Consider the following 21,050-nt stretch of genomic DNA (forward strand, 5'->3'; position numbering starts at 1 on the left):
ACCGTTGAGCGCTCCGAGCTGGCCGTCGTCCGTGACGGTGCTTCGTCGTTAACTGACGGCGTTAGCTTCGGTCGCAGCTATAAGTATCGGGCGGAACAGCGGTCATCGCTATTCCCGAGGGTGGCGGACGTAGGGAAGGGAAGGGGAGCCAAGGTAAGGAGACCGCCTTAGAACGAGCTTTAGATCTATCCGATCGGTGCTTGGAAAAGGATTTCGTAAGTAACGTCTGTCGATCTCCTCCGTTTGGGTCTCTCATTGTTGGTTCTCCGTCTGTTTCGATCCGTATGCCATTGAATGCGTGACGGATTGGATTCGGGAGAGCCAGATCTCCGACGGATGTTTGAGATCTGGTGCTGTTGTGCGGATTTTTTGCTAATTCTTTTATCCATTTTGAATCCTATCCACCCTTTGATTCGGTGCGAACAGGCGTTTTCGGTGTCGGTGGAATGCGCTTTCTGCTGTTAAACTGATTCTTTCCGATGGCTCTAGTGACGTAAAATAATGGTCTTCTTTCCTTCCACTTCCTCATTGGCCTGTATTGTATTCTTTTACTGGGGATTCCTTCAATAAAATACTATTCAGGTAGGGCAAGGAGTTCGGCCGTCGCTTTTCTGTCTTGAAATGAATAACATTTCAAGTAACAGGGCTGTCTCATTTGCTCTGTCGCATTGGTATACCTTCAAATGAATCGCTGTGCGTTGTCGCCTTCAAAAGCATCACTTCCGCGAAGGGTTTGGTACTTCTTTACAGTTAGGAAAATTCTTAAAAAATTGAGGTGCTAAAAAAAGGTTTTATTTGATTGTTTGCTGAATGAATGATCATTTGTTGGATTTTTAATGTTTGTTTTATCCCTGCTGCAATAACTCTGGCGAAAATAAGATGCGTAAGTCAATAGATGAAAGAGATTTTAGAATGGAGTGGATGCTATGCAAACCCAAAATATTCAAGAGCAACGTTCCTTCCATAGTGTCATCACATTGAATGGAAAACTGCAAATAGACGGAAGCCTTTGTGGACTCAAATAATTTGGAAAATGTTATCTGCATTCAGAGAGTGCCACATTCTATGGAAAGATGACCGAGCACTTTCATTAAGAGCATACTTTCAACTGGTTGTACATGATCCTGCCATTCTTCATTTCTTTCGTTATTAGATGTCGCCAAGGGAAAATGCCCCAGTAACTTAGTTCTGAAGTTAACTCTTCTTTGGAAGTACTAATTACTTGAGCACATTTGACCATTGATTCATCTTTTGGATGAGAATATTATGATTGCATTTATAGGTTGGTATACATCTGGTTTGTGTTTGACTATTAGAGTCAGATATATTTAGTTTTCGTCTTTAATCATTTGCTATATGCAGAATTCGATTTGTATGATTAACTTTTTTCAGTCCAATAGGTAAGGAAGGTACAGTAATGCCAATGGATGAAGAAGGAGATAGTGTCACACCTGAACCAAATAAAACTACTCATGCTATCCCTCCCAAAACTTCTACAGTGACTGTGGCAGATGAAGCTACAGATAACAATGAGAATATTGCAAATTCTGATGTGGTGCATGTTTTACCTCATATTAGAAATTTGAGTTTGGATAGGGACATGACAGAAAAGAAGTATGGTGATCAGAAATCAATAAGTCATATGTCAGCAGCATCAAGTTCTGCCAAGGCTGTACGATCTAACCACACTGTTCCTCAGCCATTTGCTCTTGCAACTGAAAAGCGTGCTTCTAGTGCAAATCGTGCTTTTGTTGCTGAAGCTGCTAACGAGGGAGACAAAGATCCTAATGCAGATGTGCAATCGTCCGACATCCAGAAGAAGGCTCAGGTCTTTTTCTTATTGCTTCTTATCCTTCATCTTTTTCCCACCTCCTCACATACCATGCCGCAATATAATGCATCCTTCGTGCAGTTCAAAATGTAGGTAATAATATTTCTTATTGCCCTTGGGTCAAATATTCAGTATATACAGTATTTAGGTGATTTTGCATACCCTGCACAACATATTGTGTTTTCCTATTCAAAAACAATTTTATTCTATAGTTGACTTGTTCTGTTTAGCTTTCTTGTGCTAATTTAAGGCACTGCACATTGAATTCTCATCATGATCAAGTTGCTTCTCCTCTTGCTTGATCTTAATTTTAAGCATTTGATATGAAGCATCAGAACACATCCTGTATCTTCATGATTTATCTTGCGCAACATTCCAAAAGATTTTTAAAATTGCACCTTGATATATTGGTACATGAGATTGCTGTGCTTGAAAGCATTTAAATTTCTCTGTGAAAAGTGCTTTAGCAAGTTCGAAGACTAGATCATGGATTTATTCATAATATAATTCTGAATGGGATCACAGAGTAACTTAACAGTCACGTCTAGGAGGCCATTGCATCCTGATAACATCATGTACTCAGATGAAGAGGATTCTTGCTCCATTACTTCTGCGTATCCTTTTCCAACTTATGTTTCTTGAAATTCCTTTATGTTTTTTGTACAAAGAACTTCTTCCTGAGCTACTCATAGTACCGCACCTTCTATAAGAAATTTGAAAGTTAATACAACAGTGGCAATTGCCCCTACATTCAAATGTAGTGAACGTGCAGAGAGGCGGAAGGAGGTATTTTTTATTTAATTATCATTTAAATTTTTATTTACCCACGAATCATTGAATGGGATTTTGATATATGTTTCTTTTGTCCTATGTGTAGTTTTATTCAAAATTAGAAGAGAAACATCAGGCTCTCGAAGCAGAGAAACTTGAATGTGAAGCTAGGACCAGGGTATGACTCCTTCCATTTATTAGTTCTTGGGAGATATGGTACACAATAAATTAAGTTTTCTTATTTACATATTTCCATTTTGGAGTTTCTTGATGAGACATGAAATTTCTTTTGTCCATAAAAAAATTATAGAACTTTCACATTTTAGAAATTTGCCTTACAACTTGCAATTATATATGGAGCTTTAAGTGTTATAAGGAAAAACATATTGAAGTATATGATAAGAATAACTTCTTAGATATTACTTCACAAAGCATATATATAGAAGGATCTTATCATATACCATGGTAATTGATTGGGTCAGCTTTGATGTTTATCTTGCAGATGCCTACCTTATTATGTTGAAGTTTGACTTATAGAATGAGCTAAATTTTTTTTTCTCCAGTAGTTTAGATATAAACTTTTTCCTTCTATTATTTTATATTGAGTGTGTATGGACCTTTGGGTATCCATTATAGCCAAATGTAGAATAGGGTGTTTCTTATGATGAGTCTGATATCATATGAATCCTTTATGCCTCTCTTTATTTTCAAGAGTGCATTTATGCTACTTCGATACTTCACATTCTTGTATTGACCAAAATGATGTTTAGAGCTTATGATCCATTTATTTGGATACCAATATCTAACATCATGTTTAGTGGATAGGCAGCTACATGTTGATATTCTATAAACAGATTTCCATTTTTCAAAATTGATGATGTTGTCTTGACCATATCTTTGCCTATGATTTTGTAAGTCTGTCATTATACTTGAATGAAAGCTAATTGTATCTGCAATGCGGTGTCTAACAATGCAGATGCTAGACATTGCATCTAAAAGTAACATTTACAAAATGCTTTGTTTCAAAGTTAAAAAAAATTGTTTTATGTGTATTATCAACTATATCAGATATTAAGACCAAGAAAAAGAGATAATAAGTTTGTGACGAGAATACTCTGAGCATATCATGGAATCCACCATGAGAAGAAATTTTTTTGATGATTCATACTAAGAAACTGTTGATAATTCTCAGAAAATACATGTTAATTCAGGTCTAAAGCTTCATTCTTAAATCTAGGATACTTGTAAAATTTACCAGATATAGGACAACTTAGCAACTTAAAAACCACCACAAAGGCACAAACCTTTCCTAGATTGACCCAAGCTCTAGCCTAATCTTACGTTAGAATGACAGTCCAATTCCTAATTCCAATAGGAGAAACTGATTTGCATAAGATATCCTCTCCCCTTCTCCAACGTTTATTTACTCTCACATTCTCGACCATATAATATGTCCACACAAGATAATAACTTGTAGTAAATAATGGAGAACTTTGAGAAGGCTGATTTTAGATGTCTGGCTTTGGTTTATATATTATACCAGAGGTTGATGGCTAAGAATTAGTGGTACTATCATATTATCTACATTTTGGTTGGTTTTTTAGTTTTTCAGGATTATTTGATGTGCAAAGGATACAGATCGAGTTGATGGCTGAGAATTGGTGGTACTATCTTGTTATCTACATTTTGGTTGGTTTTTTAGTTTGTCAGGATAATTTGATTTGCAAAGGATACAAATCAAGTTGATGGCTGAGAATTCATTGACCCTTATATTGATTTCTTTTTATGTCAATCATATAAAAAGCACTTGTAGCATTTGAGTAACTTTGTATAGTTATTACTGTCATTGTCATATATTGGAGTTTCACATCTCAACTTCTGATTTCTTCAGGAAGAGAAAGAGGCAGCTCTAAAGCAACTAAGGAAGAGTTTGAATTTCAAAGCAACGCCAATGCCTAGCTTCTACCATGAGGGGCCTCCGCCAAAGCTTGAACTAAAGAAGGTAATTGGCTGTCTTTGACTTGATGCAACTGTTAATTCAAGCAAGTTATAATATATAATGAGCCATTGTGAATATAGTATGAGTAGATAAAACTTACTTCCTAGGGTTGTTAACAGGCAATTGCAGTGGCCATTTTGTACTGTTTCCACATTGAACTTTCCCATTATGAAAGAGGCTTGAGTCCAACAAATACAGTTGCATGCTAGGTCAGCTTATCATTTACTTCATTGAACATGAAGTAACATATAGATTACAGACAGTAGGCGGCAACAGTCAAACTCATTCTCTTTTGTGGGTCCACATAATAAGGATTTATTTAATTGTATTGTTTGACTTTTGCAAATTTGCTGAGCCATTGAACAATTCATTCTACTCATATTTCTCAGTGCAATTTTACTTTAACAGCATGAAACTTGAGACTCAGTGTGCACCAATTTCTTGCCAAAATGAATTATGAAATTTGGGGAGGATTCATATCATTATCCCTGCAAACAGATAAATTTATTTCTGTGACTTGAACTGTAGTTTTTCATGTCACAAACGAGCCTCAGTGCCAATGCTTACCTTCTTTTGTGAGTACAATGCAGTGAAGTGCTGTGTCCGAGCATGCTAGGCAGCACATATTCAGTTTGTTTACTCTTTCATAATATAATATGATATTACTTGTAAATTCCTAGAATATAAATTGTCATCAAGTTATATATATATATATATATATATATATATATATATATATATATATATATAATGTTGGGATTCTGACTGATGAATTTTATTAACGGTAGACAACTATGCATCTTTTTGACAATCATTTATGAAATTGGTTTGACTTTTGCATTAGTGAGCAGAAAAAGGTGGAATATCTGTTTATCATAGGGCGTGTAAAGTTCAATTATCTTCTTACATAATACTTCCTATAGCATCACATATCCCACAGCAAAGCTATTACGTCCATTCATCCAAGCATCTAACCTATTACCAACATCGGTTCTACTATTTTCTCTCCCAGTAATATTCTTATTTGCTATTTAGATTTAATTATTTAATTTCATAAGTCTTGGCTTAGATTTACTCTATCTTTGGAGGAAAGTTGCCTCATGCAAACTTCACTTTCAGTTCAAACAAAAACCATCTGGAGTATCATATCACGCTATCTTATATTGAAGATGCTGTGATTTCTTCCATCTATTTGGATCACATGGACATCCTCTGATATTTTCTCCCACATGTTTACTTGCTGACATGTTCAGTTTACAAGGATTGCCTTTAAAACTCTCTTTTTTTTTGACAAACAGCTGCCTCCAACTCGGGCTAAATCACCCAAGCTTGGTCGACGGAAGAGCTGTGGTGACGCAAGCAGTCTGGCTTTAGGAGACTACGGGCGGCATCAACATCACAATTTTGGTACTTCTGAGGATCCTCCGAACAAGTTACAGAGTAATACCAAGAACAGTAACACAACTAAAGCCAAAGAAGGGGTTAAATCCACGAGGGAGAAGTCTAAGCATCAAGGTGACGAGGTAGCAGCTCAGGCTCCCTCTGACAACACTGTGCAAGGTCAAGCTGACACTGGTGTCAGTGTGCAGCCCTGATGCTGCATTTCCATGCCCTTTTGATCCTTAATTTTTCTTAAATCCAACTTATAATTTATCTCTACATGAAAGTGTCAGCTTTTGTAGATTGGTAACCAATGTGAGAAATCGTTGTCACTGTTGTCAATTTTGTATCTATGTTACGATCCTGACAGTCGGTGAGAACTGCTGGAAATACTTGTCTCGTTAACCTTTTTGACTTGAATTATAAACTTGAAGCAGAACACTTGCATTGTGGGTGCCAGTTGCCAGCTGGCACTTGCATTCTCCAGCATAAAGCCCCTCGTGATTGTGGGACCCAGCTGCCAGCTGGCACCGATGGTGCCGGTAAATGGACGTGTTGATCAACCCAGTTTCCTACCCGGATACCACGAGATGAAACGTTTTTAATTCACCTTCATTAGAACAGTTTTTATTCCACCAACCCAAAGTTTTACCTGTGGTAATAGGAAAAAGAACGATGGGTCCACATAGTTTATCTCTTCTTACTTTTTTTAATTATATAATTAAGGGTTAAGATGTATTTTAACCTAGATGGTTTTGTTTATATATCTCTTAAATGATATATTCATATCTAAAATAATCTTTATATTTTTAAAAAAATATAATATATAAGCAAATCTCGTCAAGTCTGAGTTAATAAATGTTAAAATTTGTTTAATCTACATCAATGACCGAAGGAGATGTTGTCGTGAAAATAACTATCATTAATAGCACCGAGCTGTTATTGCCTAGTAGGGTGTACGCATGTAGCCTTTCTAGTGCCAACGACATGTTAAAATTTGCTTAATCTCCATCAATGACCGAAGGAGATGTTGTCGTGAAAATAATTATCATTAATAGCACCGAGCTGTTATTGCCTAGTAGGGTGTACGCATGTAGCCTTTCTAGTGCCAACGACAAGTTCAGCAGCTTCCGGTTTTGCCTTAGGTGGATGTGCGTTAACCAGTCCGACGTTAGACACGCAGTAGTCTCTTGGTCTCTTTTCCTCCTCCTAGGCTTCTTCATTCTCATTGCCTCCCACTTCATCCTCTTCTGCACCCCCACCCGCTATGCCTACGACGTGATTGTCCAACTCTCCCTCACATCCGCCTCCAGCCTTTCTTTCCTCTGCCTCTCTGCCTTCATCCATCGCTATGGCCTTTATCGCTTCCTCTTTCTCGATAAGCTGGTCGGGGAGAGTAAGTGGGTGTGACAAGGTTACATTAACTAGTTCAACTGCTCCTTCCTCCCCCTCTGTCTTTGTGATATTATGCTTTTGTGGGGGAGGTGGCTTATAAGGTATAGTGATACTCGTCAGGATCAGAGCTGGATCTATCGGATGTCACTCGCTAGCTCCAAGGCACATGCCACTCCGTCGCATATCATGGTGTTACCCACCACTATAAATAACACTCGCTTTGATCTTGACGAGTATCACCATACATTGTAAGCCACCTTCCTCGTGAAGCATGGTATCATAAAGACAGAGAGAAGACAAAGGCGGAAGAGGGACAGAGACCCTATATGATGAGAAAGAGAGATCAAGAAACCACTATGTACCTAGCATTGGACTAGTCGACACATATTCATTTGAGACAAGATAGAAAGTTCTTGAGCTCGTCGTCAGTACGGGAAATACTATGTACATATGAGGCCCTACTAAGCACGAACAGCTTTGTGTTACTATTAGTGGTCGCTTTCACGATAATACCTCCTCCCATAATATATATATATATATATATATATATTAATTTAAATTATATATATTAATGATTTATCATGAGTTAGCACGTGAAGCATAGATTTAAAATTTGTTAACTCAAATTTGAAGAAACAGTTTTATATGTTATGTTTTTAAATATAAAAATTATTTTAGATAAAATCAGATAAACCAAATACTATAATTAATATAACGGTACGAAGTCTGAAACTTCGCTTCCTATACTCTGAAGCAATATTCTCTTCGTGCGCTCGTCTTTCCCATCCCCTCTTCCTCCGCTTCCGCTTCTCGAAGAGGTAAAACGCCGCATCTCTTCTCTTCTCCTGATCAAGGTCTTCCCCAAGAAGGCGTCCGTTAACTTAGCTGTTGTGTCGCTCGTTGATGTGGAAACTCAGCTGGAATCGCTTTCACTCATCGCCTTTCGGTTCGTGCCGTGTCCTTATCTTGCGATTCCATCCGACTTTTTCCATCCTTCGACGTCAGCTCCTGAGAATAGTGTCAATAATGGAGACGAGGGACTCGTGGGAGGTGGAAAGCCCTCACCTTTCGGTTTGCTTTTGTCTTTCTCTTGCCTTCATAAACCCAATTCCATCCATCGCCTCCTCTTCTCTTCGGATCGAGGTCTTCCTGATTGCTTTCTGGGTTATCTTTCCTTTTATTTTCTTTTGCTGATATGATTGACTTACTGCCTGTTTTGTTCGATTTTGTCTCCTTAGATCCGTTTCTTAGTTTGGTCACTTTCTTGTTGAATTGATTGAAATTACAATTATTTATTAGAATGATTGAGATCTGCTCTGTTTTGTTTGGTATTTACCATAGTTTGGTACTTCTGAGATATAGTTTATCTCTGTTCATCCTGTTGAATTGATTTGGACTTCGTTTTCTTTTTCGGTTCCCTTTTCCCATTTTTACATGTACTATTATCAAGTGTACTGATAGTTGATGCTTGTGCTGTTGTTAACTTACTTTGGTACTACAATTTATGTAAAATTATATGACTAGAATGATGTCTATCGTTGAATATCCTACATGGTATTCTAGGACCTGATGTCAGCATGTTGATGTTTGCAGTGACAATTTCTAGCTTGGAGATACCATTTCAGTAGCTCGGAAGATCAACTTCTCTGAGAATTTGATGTGAGCCCCACTAATCATGGCTTCGAGGGCACCTGTTGGTGGATTCCAACGACTCTCATCTGCTTTGTCTTCAGCTGCTCTTGAATGGATGTTGATGCTTCTGTTATTCTTTGATGCCTTGTTTGCCTACCTGGTGACAAGGTTCTCTCGTCTTTGCATGCTACAAAAACCTTGTATGTTTTGCTCAAGGCTAGATCATGTTTTTGGAAATGAGAAACGAGGCTTCTATCTGGATTTGATCTGTGAAACTCACAGATCAGAGATCTCATTGTTGGGTTGCTCTAATGGTCATGAAAAGCTTGCTGATGTTCATACCGTGTGCCAGGGCTGTTTTCTTTCATTTGATACCGAAGGGACATCCAACTCTGAGACTTACAAATCATTGGTTGGTGAGTTAAAAGGGCATCTTGAGGACGGTGAAGATGTTCAGGACATTGATGGCCTCCATCTGTTTCATGGGGATGAATTGGCAAATGTCCCTTTTTTAAAGAAGGATGATGAACTACATGCCATCAAGTCGCTTGAAGATAAATCCATAAGAGTTGATGTTTCTGAAGTTGACATCTCTTTGTCAAGTTCAAATGGGCACAGTTATCTACAGAATAAAGATGGAGCGAGAAAGACGAGAGAGAAAACCTTGGTTTCCCCAGCATATCATTATTCAAAGAATCAAGAACATGATCACTTCTCTCATGTTGGATACAGTGAAGTTAAAATTACTTCGGACTCTGATTCTGACTTAGAGATCCAATTCACAGATGATGATGAAGGAAATTCTCCATCTCATCGAGCTGAAACTGTCATGTATGATTTGGTGTCTCATGTTGAAGAATCAGAGGGTGTCACTCTAATAAAAAATGATTTATCTGGAAGTGTTTCAGGTGAAAGAGCCACAGAAAAGTTGATTCGTGCGGATCAAATTAGTGTTTCAGATGCTAAACCCCTTGAAAAGTTGACCGACCCTGCTCCAGTAATTAGTGACCCTTTTGAGTCAATTCCTGAAAAGCAAAGAAATGCAGGTGAGCTCCATGATATATCAACTGTTTCTTTATCTGGTGCTACTACGCAATGTTTGGATGATAGTAACCAGGAACACATTGATGTCAATGCTATTCTCCCACAATCTGAATATGTGCCACAAGGTCCCCAAGAACTTCTTGTAGAAGATTCACATGTGAAGGGTAAGCTATCATGCACATCTCTGCTAGATTTATTTTTTCTTTTGGCTCCTTAGTTAGCATCTCACTTACTGTTCTTATATTCAAGTAGATAATTTGAAGTTTAGTGATGCTGCTTATGGTCAAACTACTACTATTGATGATGCAAAGGATTGCTGTACAACTGACATCAATTTGAGGACAAGTCATGATGCAAATTTTAGTGTTTCTGATGATAAAGCCCTAGAAAAGTTGATGCACTCTGATCCAGTTATCACTGAGCCTTCGGAGTCAATTTCTGAGAATCAAACAAACGTAGGTGAGCTCCAAGATGCATCAACCAATTCATCTTCTGAAGCTGCTGGACATTTTTTGGAGGATAGCAATTGTAACCAGATCGAAGTCAAAGCTATTCCCCCCCAATCTGAATTTGTGCCACAAGATTCTCAAGAAGTTCTTCTAGAAGATTCAAATGTGAAAGGTAAGCTATTATACACATCTTTTCTAGATTTGTTTTCTCTGTATGATTCCTTAGTCTTTCTCTTATTGTACTTGCTTTTAAGTTGTTAAAGTGGAGTTTGGTGATGCAGCATGTACTGGTACTACTTCAGTTGATGATGCAAAGGATTGGTGTACAACTAACATCGATTTGGGGACAAGTCATGATGCAAGTGACCCTGGTCAATCTATGAGTACTCGTATGGATTTGAATGATGCTTATAAGATTGCTGTTGGTGATAAGGGAAGCTTGTCATCTCCTAGATTTACTGATGTAATCATTGGGAGGGATTCTTCTAGAGTTCAGGAAGATCTGAAACTCCTGATTTCTCAGATATCTGCAGCTCAGGGGCTTGAGTCTCCATGGAATGAAATGAGCCCTAGTCCCCGAGTATATGGACAAGGCGATGAATATATATTGCAGAACATAACTAAAACACTCTCTCTCGAGAGGAATGAATCAGGATTAGAGTCACTAGATGGAAGCATTGTAAGTGAGGTGGAAGGAGAAAGTCCAGTTGAGAGGCTGAAGCGGCAGGTTGAGTTGGACAGGAAGTCCATAAGTCTTCTCTTCAAGGAGTTAGAAGAAGAAAGAAGTGCTTCAGCAATTGCAGCAAATCAAGCAATGGCCATGATTACTAGGTTGCAAGAGGAGAAGGCTGCAATGCATATGGAAGCCCTGCAGTACCAAAGAATGATGGAAGAGCAAGCAGAGTATGACCATGAAGCACTTCAAAAATGTAACAAATTGCTTACTCAAAGGGAGAAAATGATACAAGGCTTGGAAGCTGAGGTGGAAAGCCTTAGAATATGCTTTGTAGAAGGATTATCCACTGACAATTCAGTGGAGCAGAGTGATAACTTCCATGATAAGGAGATTGCATCTTGGAACAAATCCGGGGAACCTCATGTAACATGTCAAAATTCAAGATGGAGTGAATTTGGGGATTTGAAGGATCCCTTAGCTTGCTTTGAAGATGAGGAGGCATATATATTAAACTGTTTGACAAAGTTGGAGAAAAAGCTTCATCTTTTTTCCAATAATGGTGTTTATGATGATAGTTCAAGTTTTAATTTGAATGCTGATGATGAAAATGGACTTTCTGATAAAACATGTGGGGATGTTGATGGAGAATTTTATGTAGAAAGGAATGTTGTGTCAGAAGGTGGTGTGGGCACAAATGGTCAAATCTTTGACGAAGTTCAAGTTTCAAGTCAAGAGAAAATTTATCAGAAAGATGGTCCTCCAGAAAATATTCAGGTAGGAGAGAACATTATGATGGAAGAAAAAATTTCTGGAAAAAGTTCAAGTTCCTCTGAAGGAAACCGTGGAGACAGTTATGACATTGACAAGCAAAAATTATTGAAAGTAGGGAACAAGAATGAGTTAGTTGCTCTTGAGAATGAAGTGTCACGTCTGAGTCAGAGGTTGGAGGCACTTGAGGCAGATCGTAATTTCCTGGAACATGCCATTAACTCACTCAGAAGTGGCAACAATGGTGTTCAGATTATTCAAGAGATAGCTTGTGATCTGCGGGAATTACGGAGAATTGCAATCACCCGATGAGAGTGTCTTATAACTTGAACTTTTATCTTATCCAAAAGGTATGTCTTTGGATTTTTCTCTCAGCATTTGTACTTTGTCATTGGGGCAGAGAAGTTTTGAGTTAGATTTTTTAGAATTATATAAGGTGCATATGATAAGTACTTGGAAACAATGTGGGATAAATGCAACTAATTAATAATCAACCTCTTTTATGCTGAACATATTTAGCATATTATTGAGTTGTGTCCATTTAACTTGGGATACTGACTGCAGTTCAGTAGTAACTTAATGGAAACTTATTTATCATAGTAGGATAAAAGAAACTAATACAACATTATGCTGTACAAGGATTATTTGGTTAAATCTCAGATTTTAAGCTTTCATAGTTTCTGGTGGTGAACTATCGTAATCCAAGTGGCTGGTGGAAGTAATAGAAGGTAAACTCTCCTTTATATCTTGAAAGTTTTAGCTAGAAAAGATCTTTTCATGATAACAGATGCATGGGGATTTAGTCTATATATTGAAAGGAAGCCAGGGAGACATGTGTATCATTGTTTTTAAATAGACATTTAATTTCATGTTGCTAGGTTAATCTTTCTATTTAACTGATGGGAGGGACAAGTAAGTCTTTTCAATTTCAATTTTGCAGTTAGTTTGTTGTTGTAAGCATCACCTCTTTGTTTTTTCTTTTATTTACACATGAAAATTTCTCATTTCTCAATAGGAAAACTAAATCTGACAGGATTTTTCTTTTACATTTTTCTCCTATTTAAGAAGACCTTGTCAATATCTCAGTGAAACAGTAGCACTCGTGATTCTTTATATTATGTATCTACTTTCTGATTCTTCTGGTAATATAAAAATATAAATATCATATTATGTTGTGTTTTTTATTATCTGTTTGATGTCGCTCCTTTATCATGTATTCTCTGAACACAATTTGTGCTTTCTGCCTTACCTGGGGCTTTATGTACTTGGTTCAGCTCCTTCGTCGTAGAGATATGAGTTACTGTTTGATGAACTTTTTTACTCTAGCAAGCTCCCCTATTGACTGAACATAGTCTTTAAGCTCTTTGGCTTGTGAACTTCTGTCCCTTAACATCCTCAATAAGAAAAAGTATGGGAAACTGAGTCAACATGGACAAACAAGCATTATCTCATTTACTGTCCCTGAGCTTGCCCTTGGTTTTGCTACTTACCCCCTTGAGCAAAGGCTGTCATCATCATATTCCTGTGTTGCTACAAAGAATAACATTTTTACTATGATTACCTTGTGATCTTTTGCTGTTTCGATACTGCAATTTGATTCAAGTTCTCATTACTCGTTATTTTTTTTTATTTTACTTCTAGGTCACCCACCATAAACTATGGCAATTTTAAGCTCCAGATTATTCTTCTATCTCTTGACAGTGTATATTCCTTTGGTATCTTATTTCGGGTGCATAGATGTCTGACCTTATTCAACGTTCCAGTAGCGGCATCTAGCTTATTGATCATTGATCTTCACTCATTGTCATGCTCCTTTGATCACACATGCTTATGTAGTAGTACCATGTACATTCATTAGTATAACATAGATTACTATCATCCTGTCATTCATATTCTATATTTTTATTCCTTTGGATCGTTAAACTATTGATTTTTTGACTTAGGTTGGTGCATGTAGCGGGCAATACACTAGTTGTTGTATTGGGTAAATGTAGAATCGAGGGCGAGCTTACTGCCTGGTTCAGACCCCCTAAAAGAAAAGCTCCAGATAATAAGCTCAGTTTCTGCAGGTTACCAATGGGAATCATCTTCTTAATGAACCTTAATGTGGCTTGATCTTCCATGTTTGGTGTCTGAAGTTGTTGTCTTCAATGAAGCAAAAAGTAATAACGGAAGATACAAATATGAATACTTGCTATCAATTACTCACTAGTGTTGTGTGCTTCTTACCATAGAGCACGCGGTAGATACAACATGTCTGGGGCATGGTGAAATAGTCAAGTCTACGTCTGTTATTTGCATGGTTGACATGGTTTTCATCTTTATAAAAGATCATTGCCTTTGCCAATTCAGTACATTGATCATGATCGCTAACGAGTATAACTGTTGCTTCACTAAATATTGGAGAAACTTTTTATATCTCCATAGCACATGCCTAATCATTATGTTTGTTCTTTTTTTAATTAAAAAAAGAGTCCTACCGATTAAATCAATACCGATACTGTTTCATCCTTTTACATACTTCTATCATGTTAAGGATACTACAAATGTTGGTGGATCATTAAATGTCCAGCTAGCTGTTTCCATAAATATCATGTGACTTGATGCTTTAATGACTATGATTAGGCATTTTTGCTTCTATAGTTCCTTTTGCTTGCTCCTGAAGTTGTACTTAATATTTCTTCATTCAAACAATGGGACTTAAGCTGCACATAATCTTTTATGCTTTTTCTGGTGCAGGGCTTGGATCGACGCACAAAGTCTGAGCATCCACAATTATGTATTATTTTCTATATTCAGAAATGTGAGTATTACCCAATGAGTGTTTTTCTTTTCTTTTCTTCTTTGTGTTTGCTTGGTGTTGTGTTGTCTTTTTGTCCTCATGGTCTCTTAACTACATTCCCTCCGGAGTATTCTTTAAACTCTTTAAAATATGTGTAAATTTGTAATAGGGTGATTTTTTTGTATGGTAGTAATAACTTGCACACTGTAAAGTTCCTTCTGTATTCGCGTAGGCCGCCGATGTTTTTCAATATTATGGGGACTTTTAGTTTTTGAAGAGTCTCAATAATAAAAAGTAACAGATATTATGTTCCTCCTCTTGTGATAATTGTTCTTGTGATAATTAGTTGTTTAACATTCATCATCAGGTTAGAGACAAATAGACAAAATACTTCTTGCATGATTTGCACAGAAGGAAACAGCAGGAGAAAGAAGATGAGAAGCTTTGACATGTCATTGTGAGATGGTAAGCTATACACTGCATCTGTGGGTTGAATACAACTCTTAAGTTGAGTGGAATAGCTGCGAAATATGGACTTGTAAACGATGCAGTCAAGTTTTGCACCGGAAAACTAGCTGTTCAGCACATCTTATAAGTCAACGGTTTCGGCGGAACGTTGACTTACAGTCACGAAATAAAGTTTGACATTCTTTAGCGGACAACTACGTGTCCATACTTCTCTCTCCTGCAGTATTTTGCACTATTATAGATGTCATATGAAAGATAAACAAATATTTGTGGGATAAATATTGTGATAGTTCTGACTAGTTTGACTCAAATTTACTAAAAACAATTCTAGCATATTGGCCTCTGATCAGATACGATCAAAATAATTGTCATAATTAAGATAAAGGATCGTATTGTCTTCTCGCAAATCATAGTGCACGATTCCCAGATGCAGTATGAGCTGAGACCACTTAAGACATCGACGGACACGTAGGTTAAACTTGCTCTGTGATGCTGACAGAGATTAGGTGTGCTGCCACTGAAAAGCTTATAGTCTTCGAACTGCAGAGCTGAACTCTTTTCTCACCGGACTTGTCATCTCTATCCACCAATGGCTGCCATCGAGGAAGGAATTCACCGGTGGACTCTCCAACTATGTGGAGCAAAACACTCAGCCATAGCCAACATCGAATCAACATCCACGACCGCCTCGTTGCTTCCTCCCGTCACCTTCGACTCTTCAAACAGCAGTTACGGGTCAAAATCTTGGCCACCGGTGGCCGCCTGCAACTCCATACCATGGGCGGTGGCCTCATTTATATGCTGCTTCCATTGCGGTAAGGCATGTATCCTCTTTGGAGATGGGATCTCGTGGCGTGAAGATGGCGAGGGTGGTGGCGTTCGTCCTCGTGTTGGTGCTCGTCAGCTCGGCGTTGTCGGCGGAGGCGCGGGCTTTGGTGCTGCAGTCGCTTCCGAAGGGATCCGAGTCGCCGTCGCAGGCTTCGGGCTGCACCTACGTGTCCGGCAACGCCGGCGGCGACTGCACCGTCGGCCGCTGATCACTCTTGCATAGTCTTCTCCACATTATTTCGTTCATCGCTTCGTTCTGTGCCAATTACTGTACATGTTGTCGAAGGGGAAAGAAGGTATTATTCATCCCAATGTTTATGGTGATTTATTATCAACATGATTTCTTGCAAACTCGAGGAGTTCTTTCCATCAAAGTCGTTCTACGTTCTCTCTCTCTCTCTCTCTCATATATATATACATATATATAACAGTGTTTTTATAGACAAAGGATGAAAGAGAAGATTGGGCACAAGAAGAATCACAGAGAAGGAATATTTAATGGTTAGGCTCTTGTTATGTCCTTACCATATTGACGATACAAAAGGATGTGTAACTTTAGGATTTCTAGGACACTCCTAAGAACTATCTTTTCCTATCATCACCTTTTGTTCTGTTGATGCTCTGTGGTGAGTCATGAGTTCCTCACCAGGGGAAAACGGAGGAGGAGGGTGGAAGGATCCCTTGGCCTGTGGCCAACATGCACTTTGGGTCGAATCGATCCTTTCGGCGCAGGAATCGGCCCCATTTCGGCCCAAAATGTCGGGCCCACTTGGCTCGGGATCGGTGGTCGGGGAGGTATTGCTTGATCTCAATCCCGGCATCGTCGCAGAATTCTAAGATCTTCTTGTTTTGACGGCTGAGGTACTCCAAACTTTGAGTCGGATCACCGGAGTCCGGAAGAGCCGACCGTAGGAAGGCGACCAAGTAGAACGTGTCCTCGTGCGGCGTCACCACCGAGCTCCGACCATCCCACCTACATAATTCAACAATCGTATAAGCATCATAGTAGCTCAAGATCATCGTGTGTGTATGGATTGATTGATCACTCAGGTGAGCAACCATAATGCTGTGGAAAGGGAAAGGAAGAAGAGCTAAGATCTCCATAACATGGTCTCTGTAGCATCCTACCACCCACTGTGGCATCGCATCGCATCGCATGCGATAGATGCCGATATAGGCATCTATCTTCATTGGTTATGCTCTCAGCATGTTTCGTGTGGTCTGCGTGCGATGGTTGGTCGCATGCATGCATGCGGTCTTCTTACTTGTGCTTGTTCATGGGGTAGATGAGGATGGGTCCGCTGCTCTTGTTGCCGAGGATGCCGCGGAAGACGCCTTGGTCGAAGTCGGCGATCCGTGACGCCGGCACGAAGAGGTTGAGCCACGGGTGCGGCACCGCCCACAGCCCCTTGGCACGGAGCCTCATCTCCGCCTTGTGGACGCGGTCGAGGAAGTCGACGTAGGGGAGGTCGGTGGTGAAGACCGACGCCGGTATGTAGCCCAGCTGCCCCAGCAGCGCTTCCACCACCTGCAAGCCAATGACACGCACCGAGTCGTTCGACAATGTCCTCCCTCCGTTTAATGTTACCGAATGAGAGATCTCGGCAACCTCGTTATGTTAGGCGATATAATAGTGGAAGATGATGGAGCCCAATCTAGCGTGCCGGATCTCCTTTTGTTAGGTATCGAAGACAACAAAACATCATAGCGGTCAGCGGAGACCAACCTCGTCGATGGAGTCGGCGGCGGAGGAGTCGTAGTTCTTGGTCATCTCCAAGCAGTAGAGAAGGCCGGCGTTGGCGTGAACATAGCTTATCTTGACAGGGTTCTTGGGGGAGAAGAAGGACGACCTCCAGTTGTTGATGAGGCCTTCGTCAACGATGACGAAGCCTTCGACGTAGTCGAACCTCTCGCTCCGGTGGGCGCCGTGGAGCGAGACGAGGAGCTCCTGGTCTCTGGTGAAGGCCGCGAAATCGGAGTACAGCACTCGGATCCATCTCACCTGACCACAACAACAAGAACAAGAGTTGATGATGAAAGATCATGCGGAAGATAACGACGAGTCCAGCTTTGATTCTTTTGCTGGTTCCATTAGTGTCGGGGAAGCCATCAAGCTGGCTTTCGTGACTCCTCTATCCGCTAGATTGTGATCACAGTAATGGAACAGTGCGAAGTACCAACGAGATCGTGATCTCATGTGCATGTGTCCCTTGTATGAACCATTATGATCTTGCACGGCATGGAAAGTGGCCCTCGTAAGCCATGAGTGCAGGAAATGAAGGTCAAATTGGTGTTGAATCCAGCGAACAGAGTTGGGGAGGGAGTTGTACCCTGTGGGGAGCTGTCTCCAGTGCAATCCGGGCTCTGGTGATGATCCCAAACTGTCCCAGACCACCGAGAACTCCATGGAACAGCTCTGAGTTCTGCTCTTCTGTGCATGTTATCAGCTCGCCCTTGCCTGGAGTAGTTCAGATGAATGGCTATTGGCGATCGGAGAAATGGAAGAGAGAGAGAGAGAGAGAGAGAGAATTCTGCTTGTTCGAGAACCAACCTGTGACCACATCGAGCTCGTAGACATTGCTGATCTGAGGCCCATGGTGAAAGGCTTGCCCGCTTATGCCGGCATTGGAGAGCGTGCCGCCGACCGACAAGTAGAGGTAGTCGGTCCACGACTTGGGCGCGAGGCCGCCGTTGGCCAGCGTCCAGTTCAACACATCGACCCAGAGATCACCCCCCCAGACGTCGACGTAGTACTCGCCCGTGGACGGCGAGTACGCCGGCACCGGGCGGGGCGCGATCCGGCCGCGGCTCATCTGGACCACGACGCCGCCCGGCGAGAGCGCCTGGCCGTTGGTCGAGTGGCCGTGACCCCTGGCGGAGACCGGGAACCAGCGGGCCGAGCGGTAGGCCGCGCGGACGAGGCGCGCGACGTCGCCCGCGCAACCCGGGCGCATGACGGCCAGCGGCTCGGCCCTGGCGGCACCTCCGAAGTCGACAGCCGCCGCGGCGACCTCCGAGGGGTCCAAGCTAAGCTGGCCCTCCCCGGCGGGCTGGAGAAGCATCTCGGCGGGCTCCACCGTGGTCCCGACGGTGGACGTCAGCCCGCATATGACGAAGAGCGGTAGCAGCAGGGTGTGCGCCATGCGTCCCGAGAAAGCGTCTAGATGCTAACGTGGGGAAGGCCGTATGAGAGGGAGGCGGGGGAGGACCGAGGAGGATCACAAGGAAGCAAGGTGGAGAGGAGGAGGAAGGGGCTGGGGAAGGCCGGATTTATATACGGAAGCAAGAAAAGAGAGGAGGGGGCCAAAATCCTGTGGCAGTGTTTGGGGACGGCAGTAACGTAAGCTGAGATCGCGCTTTAAAGATCTCATCAGCCACGCAAATGCTTCTTCGCCTGTTGAGGCTGCCGTCGCCGCTTTAACACCCGGCGGAGTCACATTTGCAGAAGGTTACGTAGACATGGAAGCGAGCTCTGCTCTCTCTGTCTCTCTTGTCCATCCCTTTGCTTTATCCTTTGTAACTGTACATCTGGAAACGTTCGACAGCCTCAAGATGGAAGAGAGAGAGAGAGAGAGAGAGAGAGAGAGAGAGAGAGAGAGAGAGAGAGAGAGATTGCGTCGTATTCCTTAATTATAGATGACAAAATTAATTGGATATGAGAGATCAAAAATACTTTATTAGCGCATATAATATGGATAGATGGATGGATGGGTAACTTTGCGAGCACACATTTCGCTTCCATTAATTTCTTCTATTGTTGCTGATCATCTTCTACGTAAATAATGAAATATAAGATCAACAACTGATCTTGAGATGTTGCAAGAGAGTCAACTCGCCGTACCTCACCATCAATTGGAGCGAGACATTAATGGAGGTGACAAAAAGTCGTTCTTCATTGATGATCCGATGACTACATATCGGCTGTTGCCGAGCAAGAGAGAGACAGAGAGATAACATCGCATGCGGCTTAGGAATTGAATGCCTTTGGACAATGTCACCTGGGTCAACCTTGTCGTAGAGCAAGCCACATCGAGCATGGTGAGCTCTCGATCACACCCTCAAAGGCATGGTTAGAGAATCAAGCGAACAGAGAGAAGAGCAGAAGGGATAGAGATGAACACAGACAATGTCACTTTGATGCTGTTGATGTGGACCCGATTTGCACAGAGATGAATGATCATATGCTTCCAACCAAAGAACAACAAGCTAGCTCAAGTATGAGATCCATGGCCAGTGGCTTTGTTCCCCAAATGCCATCTTTACCTGCATTTTTTTCCCAGCTTCTCAAAAGGTGAGACAGCCCATCCAGTGGGGTGTGATATCTCATATGGCCACAGCTACTTGCAAAGCTTCACAGCAAAGAACAGCTCTGTGGGCACACACCTATTGGTTGGACTTGGCTTCAGATTCCCTCATCTTTTGGAGGAACCAAGGAAGATATGGCAGTAGCATGGTCTGGTTCTGAAGGAGGAGATCATGCGGCAGACTGTGATGGCAATGGAAATATACTGGCTTTAAGGTGGCAGCATGGATTATTTATTGTAGGTTGTCATCCATCCAACTGCAGTGCAATCTTGAGTTCCATATTGCTTGGTGTGGTCACAGGAAGCTAATGATGACACAAAGCAATCTGGTTGTAGAGCACAATGACAAAGCCATTCATGCAAAAACAAATTGATCTGAGCACATGAGAAAGACTGCTTGAAAGCAATGGGTGAAGATTCAAGCATCTGCTGACCTCTGGTTCTATACTGCAACTCATAAACAACAGAGCTGCAAGAAGTGAATCCAAATGTGATGCAGGATGAGTTGTTTCATATCTGCTACCACTGATCAGATAGATGCATGAGTCATCATTTTCAGGACAACTGGTTGGTAGCTGTAAGTGGAATCATGCCTGCTAAGCTTTGGAAGTGGAACCAAACAATACTTGGTTGGATTTCAAGGGTGGATCCAATCAAATTGGACCAGCACTATACACTTTTTTGCATGCTTTAGGACAAAAATTTGGGACCATGTTGAGATAG

General features: G+C 41.0%; 3 protein-coding genes across 14 annotated transcripts; 2 read left to right on the forward strand and 1 right to left on the reverse strand.

Annotated features, from left to right (window-relative positions):
* Window positions 1-6,430, forward strand: LOC135616524 (protein WVD2-like 3). 6 transcript variants are annotated; one of them, XM_065115807.1, is made up of 8 exons: window positions 14-215; window positions 427-736; window positions 1,401-1,828; window positions 2,357-2,445; window positions 2,524-2,617; window positions 2,709-2,780; window positions 4,494-4,604; window positions 5,900-6,430. In XM_065115807.1, exons 3-8 carry the CDS (start codon window positions 1,418-1,420, stop codon window positions 6,194-6,196), a joined length of 1,074 nt encoding a protein of 357 aa, XP_064971879.1. In that variant the 5' UTR covers window positions 14-215; window positions 427-736; window positions 1,401-1,417; the 3' UTR covers window positions 6,197-6,430. The 6 variants fall into 6 exon arrangements, with proteins under 6 accessions (XP_064971876.1, XP_064971879.1, XP_064971878.1 ...); XM_065115804.1 differs by lacking the exon at window positions 427-736 and having other exon boundaries at window positions 1-153; XM_065115806.1 differs by lacking the exon at window positions 427-736 and having other exon boundaries at window positions 1,393-1,828.
* A 1,692-nt stretch (window positions 6,431-8,122) lies between these two features.
* Window positions 8,123-15,039, forward strand: LOC103990908 (myosin-binding protein 1). Of its 7 annotated transcripts, none has more exons than XM_065115811.1 (5): window positions 8,123-8,194; window positions 8,970-10,216; window positions 10,305-10,673; window positions 10,783-12,295; window positions 14,685-15,039. In XM_065115811.1, exons 2-4 carry the CDS (start codon window positions 9,052-9,054, stop codon window positions 12,255-12,257), a joined length of 3,009 nt encoding a protein of 1,002 aa, XP_064971883.1. In that variant the 5' UTR covers window positions 8,123-8,194; window positions 8,970-9,051; the 3' UTR covers window positions 12,258-12,295; window positions 14,685-15,039. The 7 variants fall into 7 exon arrangements, 6 of the variants coding, with proteins under 6 accessions (XP_064971883.1, XP_064971884.1, XP_064971882.1 ...); XM_065115812.1 differs by having other exon boundaries at window positions 8,183-8,322; XM_065115810.1 differs by lacking the exon at window positions 8,123-8,194 and adding an exon at window positions 8,282-8,426.
* Window positions 15,040-16,315: 1,276 nt separating this feature from the next.
* On the reverse strand, window positions 16,316-19,339 carry LOC135616527 (cytokinin dehydrogenase 5-like). The gene is made up of 5 exons (XM_065115816.1): window positions 18,575-19,339; window positions 18,354-18,481; window positions 17,750-18,025; window positions 17,289-17,551; window positions 16,316-16,996 (listed from the first exon to the last, which is right to left on the reverse strand). The coding sequence occupies exons 1-5, from the start codon at window positions 19,164-19,166 to the stop codon at window positions 16,666-16,668; spliced, it is 1,590 nt and encodes a 529-aa protein (XP_064971888.1). The 5' UTR covers window positions 19,167-19,339; the 3' UTR covers window positions 16,316-16,665.
* Window positions 19,340-21,050: the final 1,711 nt, after the last annotated feature.

Source organism: Musa acuminata, chromosome BXJ2-7 (assembly GCF_036884655.1).
Source record: "Musa acuminata AAA Group cultivar baxijiao chromosome BXJ2-7, Cavendish_Baxijiao_AAA, whole genome shotgun sequence".
Classification (NCBI taxonomy): Eukaryota; Viridiplantae; Streptophyta; class Magnoliopsida; order Zingiberales; family Musaceae; genus Musa; species Musa acuminata.

Excerpts from the sequence above, each read along its gene's own strand:
- LOC135616524 (XM_065115804.1), top strand. The coding sequence starts at position 1,418 with ATGCCAATGGATGAAGAAGGAGATAGTGTCACACCTGAACCAAATAAA. Across the intron at positions 2,781-4,493 it reads AATGTGAAGCTAGGACCAGG|GAAGAGAAAGAGGCAGCTCT; the intron begins GTATGACTCCTT and ends TGATTTCTTCAG. Across the intron at positions 4,605-5,899 it reads CAAAGCTTGAACTAAAGAAG|CTGCCTCCAACTCGGGCTAA; the intron begins GTAATTGGCTGT and ends TTTGACAAACAG.
- LOC103990908 (XM_065115811.1), top strand. The coding sequence starts at position 9,052 with ATGGCTTCGAGGGCACCTGTTGGTGGATTCCAACGACTCTCATCTGCT. Across the intron at positions 10,217-10,304 it reads AGAAGATTCACATGTGAAGG|ATAATTTGAAGTTTAGTGAT; the intron begins GTAAGCTATCAT and ends ATATTCAAGTAG. Across the intron at positions 10,674-10,782 it reads AGAAGATTCAAATGTGAAAG|CATGTACTGGTACTACTTCA; the intron begins GTAAGCTATTAT and ends TTGGTGATGCAG.
- LOC135616527 (XM_065115816.1), bottom strand. The coding sequence starts at position 19,166 with ATGGCGCACACCCTGCTGCTACCGCTCTTCGTCATATGCGGGCTGACG. Across the intron at positions 18,482-18,574 it reads CGAGCTCGATGTGGTCACAG|GCAAGGGCGAGCTGATAACA; the intron begins GTTGGTTCTCGA and ends GAACTACTCCAG. Across the intron at positions 16,997-17,288 it reads TACCCCATGAACAAGCACAA|GTGGGATGGTCGGAGCTCGG; the intron begins GTAAGAAGACCG and ends TGAATTATGTAG.